Source organism: Limanda limanda, chromosome 12, assembly GCF_963576545.1.
Source record: "Limanda limanda chromosome 12, fLimLim1.1, whole genome shotgun sequence".
NCBI lineage: Eukaryota > Metazoa > Chordata > Actinopteri > Pleuronectiformes > Pleuronectidae > Limanda > Limanda limanda.
Window position 1 is genome coordinate 547,007 of NC_083647.1, and position 14,749 is coordinate 561,755.

General features: G+C 39.5%; 1 protein-coding gene across 1 annotated transcript in view; it reads right to left on the reverse strand.

Annotated features, from left to right (window-relative positions):
* Positions 1-13,423, reverse strand: part of si:dkey-288a3.2 (protein phosphatase 1 regulatory subunit 37) — an 89,261-nt gene extending 75,838 nt beyond the window's left edge. The window contains exons 1-3 of the mRNA XM_061082897.1: positions 13,392-13,423; positions 12,093-12,262; positions 10,583-10,683 (exon numbers count right to left, since the gene is read on the reverse strand). Coding sequence (XP_060938880.1) covers positions 10,583-10,683; positions 12,093-12,262; positions 13,392-13,423 — 303 coding nt within the window. The remainder of the gene's footprint in view (positions 1-10,582; positions 10,684-12,092; positions 12,263-13,391) is intronic.
* Between the last annotated feature and the right edge of the window lie 1,326 nt (positions 13,424-14,749).

Genomic DNA, 14,749 nt, shown 5'->3' on the forward strand with positions numbered 1-14,749 from the left:
TTTGCTCATTTAACTCCCTGCTGAATATTAGATTTCAGAATGGTATCAGCCAGCGTAGGAGAGAAAGAAAGAACACAGAGAAATGGGTAACAGTGCTGGTTAAGAGTTTGATACAGATTGTGTATTGAAAAAATTTACAATAATATTTATCAAAATGATCATTAAAACATTACCATCATAATAAACCCCCACTTCGGATATGTTGAGGGATTCTGGGAGTCTTACATTGGCAGAGCTTTTTCACACAAACATTTGATTTGGTCACTTCATTTCAGGCTTTCAAATAATCATAAACACTAAAAGGATTATAGAAAAGACCACAAATATATAGGCTGAGGCCTGGGCTTATTATGTTTAACTAAGCAACACAAGTCGAATGCAAAGGCACTCAGATTCTACAGTAGGCTAATAACTGTATTTTTGGACCAAATATAGGACAGAAAGCACACAGAAATATTTGTGTTTACTCCTCATATGACATTTATATGTACCTTTGTACCTCAGCTGCAGAGGTCTAAGGATATTCTTTAATTTTATCATTTTTTTTATAAGGTCATTAAGGCAGACACGCACAATGTTCCCATGTAATTAAAAAACTTCCAGAATTGATGCAAACTTCTCCACAACCCCCAAATTCCAAGACACAATGTTGAGGACTATGAGCACCACAAAACCTGACACAGTAAAGACAGGGCAATCTACAGCAAATATAAATAAATAATTAAAATGAGAACATGATTCACATAATTAGCATATCATTTACATATGCATGAGCATAACAGATGTAAAGATGCTTTCTCTGTTGGCTTGTATGATGAGGAGCTGTTTTTAAACGTGACAATATTGGTCACAGAGCCTCCAGTGTGAACCGTCACAGAGACCAGGTCTGTAATATTATCCTACTTACTAAAGCACTCATATTACTTGTGCGGCCACCCGACCATGCAAATTCAATTCAGCCTAATAGAGCATCACACTCGCCTTTCACTTTAACTGCTACTGCTTCAATTCAATAAGAGGCAGAGAATGTAAAATAGACTATTTTACATGTAGAAAAGGTTTTATCCTTTTTCAGTTATGCATGCTGTTTCCCAAACAGCATTGAAGCAAGATCGTGTAAAACTACAACAGAAAGACTGTTGAACAAGTGTCTTGAATAAAGCATTCATGGCAACTATAGTGTGTGTGTGTTTGTGTGTGTGTGTGTGTATGTGTGTGTGGATTGGTGGCCATCTCAATGACAGGCTGCACTGTGTCAGCGGCAGGTCCTTGGGGATCCTCATTGCGACCCATACTACCCGCTGTTAATTTTTTTCCCATGTTAAGTCACAGCTGCCACGGTACACCATTTCAAATGCACCACTAAGCGCCTCGTTACATTGTCTCGGCCTGTAATGAGAGGAGCGACATATGTCCAGTCCCTCCGCTGTGTTCTGATAAGCCCTCACATTCATACACATGCAGGAACACTCCTCCACCTCCTCCCTCGTTCTGCTTTTATTTTGCATGCAAAACCTGCTTACAACTACCAAGGAAAATAATGTGGCACTTGCTTAGTGACATGTACCTCTCTGCTCACTATTCCACACACAGGGGGGGATACAATAACAATCAGCATGCATTTAATTTAAAAGAAAAAAAAGTGTTCCCTTTACAATAACACAGGCAGGGACAGATATAGCTTTCTCTCTCTCTCTCTGTAGAAGTGTGTGTGTGTGTGTGTGTGTGTGTGTGTGTGTGTGTGTGTGTGTGTGGGGGGGGGGGGGCGTGTTTGTCTGCATGAGTGTGTGTTAGGAGACAGTTGTGCCAGCAGACTTCTGCAGTGCAACATAATGCTAATCAAAAGAGTTAAGAAAGCAGCGGTGGTCTGTAAAAAACGATTTTCTCTTGTCTTCTCATTTCTGGAGGAATTTTCTCGCCCTTCTCCCCCCTCCTCCTTGGAGGGTTTTTGGGGAAATAATATTTATAGGAAAATTAATCTGACTGCATGATTTTAAGAGCGGTGCATTGTCAAGTAAGGCCATTTTTCCACGGCTGTAGATTAAATAAACAAAGTTAAATTGTGGTAATTGATTTCTCTTCAGTCCACTCAACTGAATAATCTGCAAGCACTTAACTGTTCATTAGAAGATTTGCCAACTAATTCCAAGCTTATTCGCCAAACATTATGGAAGAATAGAAACTCAGACTCAAACTATTAGATTTTATTTAGAATCACTGTGTTTGGAGGATTGGAAAATTCTTCACTTTAAGCTGAGAAAGAACATTTTATTTCCTCTGTAAACTAAAAGTAAATAAATAACCCTGAGGACATACGTGAAGAATGAAGACTGAGCAAGTCTATGTATTCAACTCCACACAATATTAAGCTTGTGATATAATGAGACATAATTTATGCAGCATAAATAGTTCACTTCAATTTGTGGGGCAGAAGAGTTCACTGTTAAAGAGGAAATATGTAAGTTGAACCACAGTTGGTATCTAAGATATGATTATATTTACCAATAGACTACAAACAAAAAGAAAATATTAAAATATCACGTTTTCTTCACATGATGATAAATCCAGTCCATGTTATAATCTTTGTTTTCTGACACTTACTTTTATTTTATCGTTGCAGAGTATGCTGCGGCGTACACAAAAAGTTAAAGGAATCATGATGTTCATGTGTTTCTTTTAATGACAGCAGTCAATATAACATCTGAACAATTTTTGACCTGTACATTGAAGTAAACATGAACGGAATTTTCCACAAAGTGTGCAGCTTTTGTCACTGCAGTGTATTTTTCTGGGCTTCTGGAAGAATATGTCCAGAGCCTCTTGGTATGGGAAGTCAGAAAGGTCTGGCCCATTTATTGAGATCCGCATGCAGGCTGCAAGATGGTCCCCTTGCAGCCTATTGCGGATGTTTGTCTTGAGCTGCAAATACATTAACTGTTAGGCTTTAAAACTGATAGCTGATAGCTTAAAATAGTGATAGCTTAAAGCAGCAATCCAAATTGTGAAAAGTATTTATTACCCTGTTCATGGTTGAGAAGTCCCTCTCAAAGTTTACACTGCTGACCGGGAGCGTCAGGGCAATGGAAGCCAGCAGGCTCATAGATGGGTACAGGACACCAAACTCCTCATAATTTGAGGACAGATCAGACAGTATGGCCAGCTGTGTCTTGTTCTGAAAAGGTTCAAAATGATATCAGTAACACAGTATAGTGTTCATGATAATATCATGTAAAAATGTCAAATTTTTAAGTAACCCTGAGCGACCACTTGTTCCTTGAAAGAGGCCAATTCTTCAAGGACTGTGCCAAAATCGACACAGGAACAAAACTTCTCTGCCAGTATCCTCAGTTTTGTGTGTGCAGTGTCCTCAGGGAGTGTATCTGCATGAGGACCGAGTATCCCAAATGCAGCTGTAACGGATGTAGACGGAATCAGGACTTGGTTTTTGAGGTCTTTATTCACCCTGCAGAAATCAACAGAGGTTTGCTCTGAAAACCTCCTTTTTCTCCGTTCCAAAGTCCTCAGTGATGAAAAACTACACTAGTACACTTCTTCCAGTAAGTATAAAAGAAGTATACACACCCTTATCAATAACATAAAAACTACACACAAAAGCAACACATTGTTGGGCAAACAACCATCAAATAAAAAAGGACAACCACATACCTGCAGAAATCAACATAGGTTTGCTGTGAAAACCTCCTTTTTCTCCGTTCAAAGTCTACAAAATAGAACACATGCACATCAAAGGCTGCCGACAACCGTGGCGCGAAAACAAAATGGCAGCCGCATTAAGTAAAATACATCTTCGGTTACAATTGTTTAATTAGTGGTCTGAAAGTGCATATGTCTGGAGGATGCTACACTTGTACACCATGTTCACTTAACATCAATTGGCATGTTCTATGCAACAATAATACTGATGGCTTGAATAGTAGTGTTATTTAACAACTGTACATATTGGGAAATATTAGGTCCACACCCTTAATCTAGGACTCAGTCACCATCATCTGAGTCAGTTAACTCGACAATGGGTTCTTCCTCACTGGGTTGATTAGAGCAGGTTTTGCAGTTTGCACATATCTGTGCACTTCAGGCCATTGGTGAGACATGTGCACTCTGGCAGTTTGCATGACCTTGTGCACTTGCAGGTGAGCAACTGCAACACTGCAACGGGTGCTCGTCATCCAATCATCCAATCAATTGCCAGCTTCCCATCATTGTCTGTGGTCAACCCACTCTCCTTTGGATCCGGCACGGACGGTTAGGTCTTCAGAGACTGCCTCCATATTGCAGCCAGATAGTTAGCACGCATTGCATGAATGAAGAGGCAATCCTCACACGGTGGGAGTTGACTGGACTCTACTTTGCCACGTCTAGCACAGAAGAGTTTGTGACGAAGGGTGTTCACATCTGTTGTGCGGGTAGAATGCACATACACACGGCATGTGATCTCTTGCAGCTTCTCAAAAAGCTCATCAGAAACATGCCAAGAACGTCAAAGCTCACTGAAGGCCTCTTGGTAGGCCTTGTCAGACTTCAGTAGCTTCAAGGCACCTATCTTCCCACGGCCTGCAAAGGCACTGACGGTGTCACAACCAGTGAAGGCATGCATGCCAAGCAGGGCATCAGAGACACCACTTCCTAGCGATTGGCCTAACTTTGTTATGTCCAAGAACCTGGTCCTATTTGTGGGTTCCACATTTCTGATAGATAGGACAGGGAATGTTCTTGTTGAATCCTAAGCATAGGACCAACACATCTGTGTCCTAAGCAGTAATGACAACTGCTTTGTAGCCAGACTCTGCTGCATGGAGAGCATGTAACAGCATGCGAGTGTCAGCTTCTTCCTGGGAAGATTTGAGCTCTGTTACCTCTTCCAATTGATCTTTGTTGAGTTTGTAGCAGACTTCATCACATGTGACATACAACGCCTTGTTCTGGAGTTTTTCTCTGTGTTTGGGTCCCTTCGATTCATCGACCAAGAATTTGATAAGGCTTGCTTTGTTGGAGGAACTGCAGAGCAGTTTCCTCCATTGTTGGATGTTTTGACCGGGTGCTATGTTCTTGAACTGAATGACTCTCTCTGTACCTCTGTGGGCTATTTACAAATAATTTAGTTAATGACCAAAATTATATCACTGTTAAGATTAGCACGTTAGCGATTTGGGGACATTTCACTAAAGCTCTGATGAGTGAAATTTCGCTAAAGCACTGATCAGGACTGAAACTTAAATTTTATTTTTTCTTCTGTTAAAGCTGAAAGTAAATGCACAACTGCGCACGATTATGGTCAACTGAATACAACAATGTACATAAGTGTATATCAAGGCTGATTTTGGTGCCATCTAAGAATCAGATTCTCAAGTGATAACAAAACGTGTATGAAAAATCTAAATTTATTCTTTTCAATAGTTGCAACATTTGACTCATAAAAATAATTTAGTTAATGACCAAAATGTTATCACTGTTAAGATGATATTAGCACGTTAGCAATTTGGGCGAATTTCGCTAAAGCACTGATCAGTAAAAACGGTAATATAGCCCTTAAATATGAAAAGCTGCTTTTGTGCAAGGATTAACTTATATTTATAGACTTATATCAGTCCTACAAACAACTTAGTATAGGAAACGTTTTGTCCCCTCAGATGGTACCAATGTGTGGTCTGGCCCATGGACTATAAATTGAAGTTACATCTGTAAAGTCAGCCAAAAGCCAAATAATCATACCCTTGATTGAAATCTTTGCGAGTACTTCTGTCTGTCTCCTGCATCATCCCCTCTTCTACCTCTCTCCTGTTCAGCAGAGATGCAGAATGCCCCAGTCCTGAAGGGTCATCCAAATTTTGGGTCAACTTACTCAAGTTTGAGCCAGGTTGATGACCACCAGAATCTTTTATTCCCTTTATTAAGTCCAGGGTGACAGGGACCTGGGAAAATAGGCATATTGACTCATGTGAAAAGATTATTGTGGTACCCTATGTTTGTGCAAAATAAACATGAAGATAAAACATAGCAGTTGAGCTGAGTAATTTAAGTTACCTGCTCTTTGATCGCCAGGAATATTCAACCTCCTTTTGGAAGAGCTTAGAGAGGTGTGCCAGGTGAGGGAGCACATCAGCTTGCAGGTGAAGGGTGGCAATGAAGCGATAGGTGGCAAGGAATGAATACAGTCCCTTTGCAGTAGGACATTTGCGGGTCTCTACTTCCTCTGCCAAGGCAGCCAGTACAGCAGTTATATTTCCGAGGAGGTTTTTCACTGCTTCATGTTGGGAGAGCCATCGTGTGTCCTTTACTTGCTAGTAAATGGCAGAAAAAACAGTCAGTTTCAAAAAATATATATAAATGCAAGTAAAGTTATCTAATATGTGAATTTATTTGAGGCATAACTTATTTACCTTCACTTTCAGCTCACACACACCGAGACCCTCTGCAGCAGCTTTCAGAGAAGCAGAGTGGTTTGCACTGTTTCTGAAGTACAGGTGCAGTTGTTCCAAGTGGTCTCTGAATGTAGCCATGTAAGACACCTCTTCAGATGCATCCTTACAGGCTAGAGCAGACATGGGCAAACTACGGCCCGCTGGGCTTTTTAATCCGGCCCGCCGAACTTGTCAAGATAAAAAATTTTTTTTTTTTTAACTAACAATTTTGTAGCACTTTAATGGCACATGCTTATAGAACTTTGTAGTTTTGCTTTATTTTTGAAGAAATCGTACTTTCTTGATTGTTGTTGTTCTGGGTTTTAACCCAGACTGACAGGGCTGAAGGAGCCGGTGTTATGGAAATTCTGTCTCTTCTGTTATCTTACACTGAATGAATGCAAGCAAAGTTACAGAGAAAAATCAACTCTTTCTGATTGAACCAATCTATGAACTGTCTGAAACAATGAGCCCCAAAAAAAGTGGCGCGCGCGCAGCGCGCAAACATTCAACATCCTTAGGGGCTAAGCCCCCCCTTTCTTTCAATCCTAGAGACGCCCCTGACTTATTGTAAGTCGCTTTGGGTAACAGCGTCAGCTAAATTAAATTTGCCCGGGAGTGTGGTGTATAGGGCTTGAAAGGGCACAAGATCTCCCTTCACTTTTACTCTTTGCCTAATTTACCGACTCAGCAACATTTTTTTTCACAGACAAACTGCGATTAAAGAGTCATCTACCAAGGCATGTTTTTTGGGGGCATTCGAAATAGCAAAGGCTAGCAAGCCTTTCTCTGAAGGCGGGTTTATGTAAAATGGCCTTGCAAATAAGTGCTTTGCTACTTGGTAAAGGCCAAATCCTTCATCTAATGATTTTTCCATGTCATTTATATTAGTTCACAAAAACACTCCATCCATCTGTTCCTGGCCCGGCCCCTCTGTCAAATTTTGGAACCCATTGTGGCCCGCGAGTCAAAAAGTTTGCCCACCCCTGGGCTAGAGCTAGCCTATGTGCAGCACAGTGGACACTTAGGAGCCATGGCCATTCCACTGATGGCTGTTTTGCAACTTCATTATGTCTTCCTATTGAATACATTTGTTTATTAATTTAACGAGAAACAAAATATTTAAAACAGTTTAATTATGTACAAAAAACAAGGTATGGCACCTGTCATTACAGCAGCACCATCAGTACCAAGGCCTAATATTAAGTGTGTGGGGATACCCTTCGTGTGAATAATATTTTTTAGTGCTGCCACAATTGAATCTGCTTTCTTGTCAGTCAGGCAAATGCAGTATATGAATTCTTTAATTTGGGGGCGGGGCGCCCCCCTAATATAATGGTAGGGGAAACATTGCAGAGTGACACAAACAGAAACACACAGACTTTACAGTTTGCACAGTGAAATCACAGTTTAACCATGGTAGCCTAAGACCCCGCTGGCTCCAGCCTATTATTGCTTACACTCCTATGAAAATGTCACCATCAGCCATACTGCTTTATCCACTTACAACATTTCAAAGGAGTCCAAAAGGCCCCATGGGTGCAATAAAAAAAGCCTGAAATAGACTTCAGTGCTGGTCCTCAGGGGAATTGCCCCTTGCCTGAAAATACCTAATTTAATAAACTTGCTCTTTAGGCGTTCATCTTTTCATTTTGCATCGTCTAATTATGAATTCACTCACATGAAGCCCTTTTGGTCTGAATATTGCCCCTCTTAGCTAATGTTTAACCATACATATTTTACTCTTTCAAGAGGACCACCTACATACTTTTCCAATGCAACTGCGTTCATTAGCACCTCAGAGATAATACGCTGGCTGTATGCTTAATGTAAGCACTGCTAAGTCTCTAATTTTCCACAAATAATTCCCCTTGATCTCAACTGAAATTTATGCTGAGGGTTGGGGGTGGATAGTGCACAGCATGCTTTAACATGGTGGTCCAAGTAAAGTACGTATGTACATAAAATGAATTATAAATGGCAGACTGTGTTTGGCTAAGAGAGAATAAGTGAGTGTATTTTACTGGAGAGAGTAAGTGGCATAAAAATATTGTTTAAGAAAGTGTAATGGTGATGTGTTTGTAACCCTAATGCAAACTAAGCACTCCATGGTAGAGTTGTCAATGTACTGCCGCAGAAAGATTTAGTTCAAGACATAGTCGATCAGTGGTTGGAATTCTATTGAAGCAAATTGAAAAGCTAACCAAAAAAATTTTTTCTTCCAATGAGTTTGAAGTAGCTGTTAGGAGTAGAAAATATTATGAAACATACCAGAAACTATGTTCTTATATTTCATGAGGAAATTAAACTGAGTGTTGTTGCAAGGTTGTCACCTCTGCACATTACAGATGTGATGTTTGCCTACACTGAGGCCTTTCAGAGGTTTTTGGTTTTATTGGTTGGTACCAGCATGTTTTCCAAAATTAATTTCATAGTCAATGGCATCTTTTGGCAATTGTAAGACTGGTAAAAGTGAACTCATTGTGCATTCAAAACAATACGAAATCAGGGCATGTGGCGTTTGAGATAGAATGTAATCTGGGAATGCTGGAGGCTAATAAAGGACTTGTGGATTACAATGAGACAGGTCTTTAAAGACAATCGTTTTTTTGTTTTTCGGCTGCGGCCTGTCCACTGACAATATGAAATACTCCCAAAAATAATAAAACAAATATGAATAATTAGATTGTATCAAAAATATTTAGTGCATTGATATTGGATCAAAGACAGTATTACAAAACTGAACATCCTGTAACAAACAATACACGTTCCATTGCACTCCAGGTGCCAACACAGTGGTCTTTTTGCAATGACTGATGAGACTGCTTTTTCCATGCATGCAGTGCTGTTTGTCACTTTGAATGCAGTTTATTTGGAGTGAAGATTTTGTAAGTGCTCTGCAGCCATAAACCTGATGGAGGCTGATTGTAATTATGAAGGGCGTTTTAGTATTTGTGTAAATACTGTGCCTACATATATAGTATTGGTGCCCAGTGTTTACCGTATGTGTAAGTAAGGTTCTACTACTGTAAAATGCTTTTTAAAATATAAATAAAAGTACTCGCTGTCAGATGCAGTGTAATCTGACCTAATGTAGGGTGTGAGTCTTTCATTTGTCTTGGTCTTGCACCAGTTTATAGAGTTGATATTGATCCTTTCTGGAGTACTGTAATATCTTTGCATAGTAAAGTTATTTTCTGAGCAGAATTGCTGATGTTGCATTGAGGACCAGGGTTGTATACTTTTTAAAACAATATTTCAATTTGCTGGAGCAGTTTCCCTCTTTGTTGGAGTTAAAACCCTCAGATTGAGGATTTTTGGTCTGCCACTTTAGTCTAGCACTGTAGGCCTTTCCAATGATAAACCTATCTGTTGTAAAGTCCTTTGGTTCAAATCTCTGGGACTTTATATCAAACATATAATACAAGGCAATAAGGACTATTGATTTTCTTGCATGGTGTGTTTGCTTTAAACTGTATCATTGGGGCCAAGACTTTAGTCCCCTGTAACCCCTTACTTTAGGGCAGCCTTCTCTAAACACATGGCATGTAATCATATCATTTCAAGCTATACAGCTTTCGGCTAGTTTGCCTGTATCAGACACATTTTTTGAGATTTGAGACAGCTGGCATGAAATCCTAAGACACTTTTTGTTATTGCTGTGAGCTGCCACTGATGCCACGATGTTTAAACATGTTTGATTTTATTGGAGCCAAAAACAGAAGGTGCTTGTTGTTGTGGCAACTTAGAGATGAGTTGAGAGAAAGGAAAGAAGATGAGCATCCAGTCAGAGTGCAACAAAAAGGAGGGAGGTAGTAGTCGCAGACACACAATTTTTTTAATAATTTGTAATTTGACACAGACCAAACTGCTCCAACTGGAATAAACTTAAAACTACAACGGCTTCTAAGATGTGGTAGTTTTAAGCTGAGATAACAAAAAGGGTATAATTGTAACACAGTGCAAACATGTATGGCTCATGTGATGTAGTTATCAATTTATTTCTTAGGAATACACTTTTTGGCACAGTGTTGAGAAATACAGGAACTGACTAAGCACCACACCACACTACAGAAACTCACACATCAACAGTAAATCGTCAAAAGCACTCGCTTCATTCAGTATGACGTACAAAACTAGTGTTGATATGTGAAGTAGTGTACCTGGAGCTGTTGCATGATGTGTGGTCTTGGTTGGACCTGGTGTCTGCTGCAGCTCTGCTGGTAGGCTACCATTACCTCTGTCAAGGTGATGCAGCGGTCATCTGAAATACAAGAATACAATCATTTGATGGTTTCATGTCTGCGCATCCCAGTGAGCCACCAGCAACCATTCAAAAGTGCCTAACAGGCACAGAAATGCCATACGGTGAACTGTCTATTTGTGTGTGTGTGTTACAGGAAAGATGGTAGTCAGTAAGAAGTGGCAAGGTCGTGAATGTCTGTATAACAATAAATCAACCAATCAGACAGTTCGATTTATCAATCACAGCCTTATGCGATGGCGAATTCCAGTTGGAATCACAGAGGATTGAAACATGAAAAACGTTTTTCCTTCAAAAGCTGAGTTGCCGTTTAGTTCAGTACATGTCATGGATAGTAAAATAAGGATAAGTAAAGTGTTGGGGTCTCATTTATGAAACAACCATCCATATGAATAGTTTACATGTGCACAGAAGACATAAACACAGACAACAATCAGATAAAATTGAGAAGGCCTCTGCACAACTTTCCTTTATAAATCACATTTATCTTGAAAATGTATGGGCCTCATATACCATAATTGTTAACCATGGTCAATGCAGAACTATTTTGACTGGTGATGTATGTATTATTCCATGTAGACGATGGCAGCAACTTTTAATGCAGCCAGTTTAACAAGCAGGACAATTCCTGAAATTAAACAAAGCATCATTAAACATGGAGTCAATGAATGGTGCCTGACGCTGGTGCATAAAAATTCCACTGGTCATGCTTTTCAATTGCCAGCCAAAATTATATTTTGGTTAGGTTATGTTGAATATAGGCTTAAAAGAAAAATACAACTCAAGAAGTCATGATCTAAAAATTCTTATAAACAGATTGTATTTTGCCATTAAGACAGCAGTAGATATGGGACAGTTATTTGGGACAGAAATATTATCTTAATATTTATGAGAGCATCTTGATAGCTCTTTATCTTCTTAACAGGAGACAATACAAGGGCTGATTGATATAATTGTGGCTTAAGTTAGAAAGAGAGGAGTGACACAGCTCTGGTAAAAGCACATACAGTTCAACTATCTGAGTGATTATGCAAAAAGTTTGAAGTGAAAATCTTATGTTATTTAAATTCTGGGCTCATCACCCCCAGAGCTTCACGAGTCACGTGGCAACACTAGAGGAGGGGATTCACTTCTTACAGCCAGGTGAAGAAGTAGACTGCTGAACTCAAACATGGCAGGAAGAGCCTGTATGATGGCCCCCTCCCTGGAAGTCCAGTCACTTTCTGGGGGTCAAGGACGCTGACTTCTACAAAGGCGGGATCCATTTGTTCCTCGAGCACGGAACTGAGTGTGTGAATGTAGGCGGGGATATGTCGAAAAATAAATGTGATCTAGATTTCTAACTTTCCCTCCCTCTACCTTAAGCCAATAATTTATCAATCATCCCTCACAGTTAAACAGTAGCTTACCCTTTATGGCAGAGTTCCTGTGCTCAGCAAAGCCAGATACCATCTGCTCATCAGGGGGAAAAGACACACGATTTCTTCTCTTATTTCTCTTCTTCTGGTTCTCCTTCAGGTTTTGTGCTCCATCGTCACTCTGATCATCATTTTCATTGTCACTACGGTGGGTCATCCCTCTGTTAAAGGTGGAAGATCTTTCAAAAATTAAAAGCAAAGTCTGAGTTTAATACAAGAAGAGAAAGCTTGGCCTATCAACAACCTCCTATGAGGAGCCATAGGAACAGTTCCTGAAAAAAATACAAATTTAAAGATGGAGCTGTTCTACTTCTGACCTTGCCTGATGTGAAGTACTGCTCCTTCCACTCTGTGGCAGTTGGAAATACAAGACACTAAAGAAACAATATCTTATTCATGAGTTGTGTGCTGGGTTGTGAGTGAAAGCCAATATGTTTGTATCAAGTGACGCATTCTAAATAGGTAAGGCCCTGCACATTAACATACCTATTTAAATACGGCATTTACAGCAACATTCAGGAGTACACAGGCAAGAAGATGGGCAGGTATATTGAGTACACCTTTTGAAACCTTACTGGTTCTACGTGTAACGTGAGGTGGGTCACCTGTAGTGACAAGCTCAGAGATAATTCTAACCCAATTTCACAGCTTTCTCAGCTCTACTAAGTTTTATGTCCTCTTTCAGTTGATTTTTTTAGTTTTCTGGACAACAAACTCCCCTTGTGAAACACCATTGCCAAAAACATGACAGCAAGTTTAATATTTTGAAAACCTCCTGAAAGTGAAAGGGATTGAATAGGGATGTATCGGGTTTCTATAAACTGTATGCACATTCTACAACTACATTTTGGGTCGGTGATTAAGTTTGACCACAGGATGCAGGCATAGTTTTCTCAGAGCCAGTAGATGACGGGCCAGAACATAATCAAATGCTCAATCTTAAGTTTAATTTCAATCACTGACCCTGAAATTTGTGACAGACTGTTAAAGAATGCTTAGTGAACTCATTCGCTGTTGTCAAATTGTGTTGTGTTGTGTTGGGAAACAGATATAACGTTGACCAGTAGTGCTGTGCAGTGACTAACTGTCTGACATCTTAAAGGGATAGTTCACCCAAAAACGTAAATTCACATCCTACTCAACAGTATGTCAATGAAAGGGTGGGTGAAGTGTTTGAGTCCACAAAACACTTTTGGAGTTTCAGGGGTAAACAGCATTGCAGCCAAATCCAATACAATTTAATTACACTTCTCCAAATGTAAAAAAAAAAGCCATAAAATCCCTCCATACTGCTCCTGTGTTGACAGCAAAGTGTCCGTCATTTACACCATGTTTTTGGCCTAAATGACTAAGTGACTGCAGCTATCGCGATGTACAAATAAACTTCCACAGCAGGTTACATGCTACAAACAAACTGCATGTTTTAACCATTTTGTATATTTGTTGTAAAGCATACGCTTTGGTATAGTAAATATGACCAAAAGAACAGAACTTATTGTGACTAAGGTGTTTCAAGCTACAACATGAAGTTTGATTGTAACAAGTAACTAGCTGTGAAAATGCATGTTTACATAATCCATAGTTTACACTTTAGATTTGGGAATGTTAAAAAGTTTGTAAATTAATTTTATAAACTTGCATATAATTCATAAAGGGTAGGGAAGATCTACAAATGATATGCAACACATTTACATGTGATGAATAATTTACACTTTACATTAAGGCGTGCATAAAGGTTTGTAAATGATTTAGCCATATGTTTACAGATCATTTATAACAGGTTAGGAGTGTTTCTATGTGCTGGCTGTTTCTGCAGGCTTGGAGAATGTATAGACAGCTACCTTCTCTGACACATGGAGCTTCACCTGCAGGTCAAAACTTGTTCAGAGGTTCACATTAATGCTCGATTCCACACACTCCACACAGAGGTAAAATCTCTGTTGCGAGTGAATGTACACTGACCCTGGATCCCCTGACTCTAAATCATTTTTAAATGTTACTGTTACTGTCACTTAATTTGTGATTTTAATAGGCTAATAATTAATGTCCAGATCTTTGCATGATTTACAAGTTAATCACAATATATCAAACAATTACTTGTTCGTGATCATTTCATGTTTTCCTAAAAGTTTGTAAAATGTCATTACGTTACTAACGTTTTGTAAATGATTAGTTCAACATAAGTAAATCTGTGAAAAGTCTGCAGTTGGTCCAAAATGCTGCAGTGCTGACAGGAACTAGAAGGAGAGATCATATTACTCCTGTCTTAGCTTCTCTGCTTCTTGGCTCCCTGTGAAATTCTTGATACAATATCGTGCTCCTCACATACAAAGCCCTTCACAATCACGCTTCTTCATATATCAAAGAGCTCATGATGACACTGTATTGTCCCAATAGATCAGTTAATTCCCAAAATACAGGCTCTCTTGTGGTTCCTAGAGTCTGAAAGAGTAGAATGGGAGGTAGAGCCTCCAGCTACCAGGTTCATCTCCTGTGGAACCATTACATTACATGTCATTTAGCTGACGCTTTTGTCCAAAGCGACTTACATTTTTAGTACACTCGGCATTTATGAGGGGCCAGCTCTCTCTCTCTGGGTTCGGGAAGCAGACACCATCTCTACATTTAAGGTTAAACTTAAAATGTTC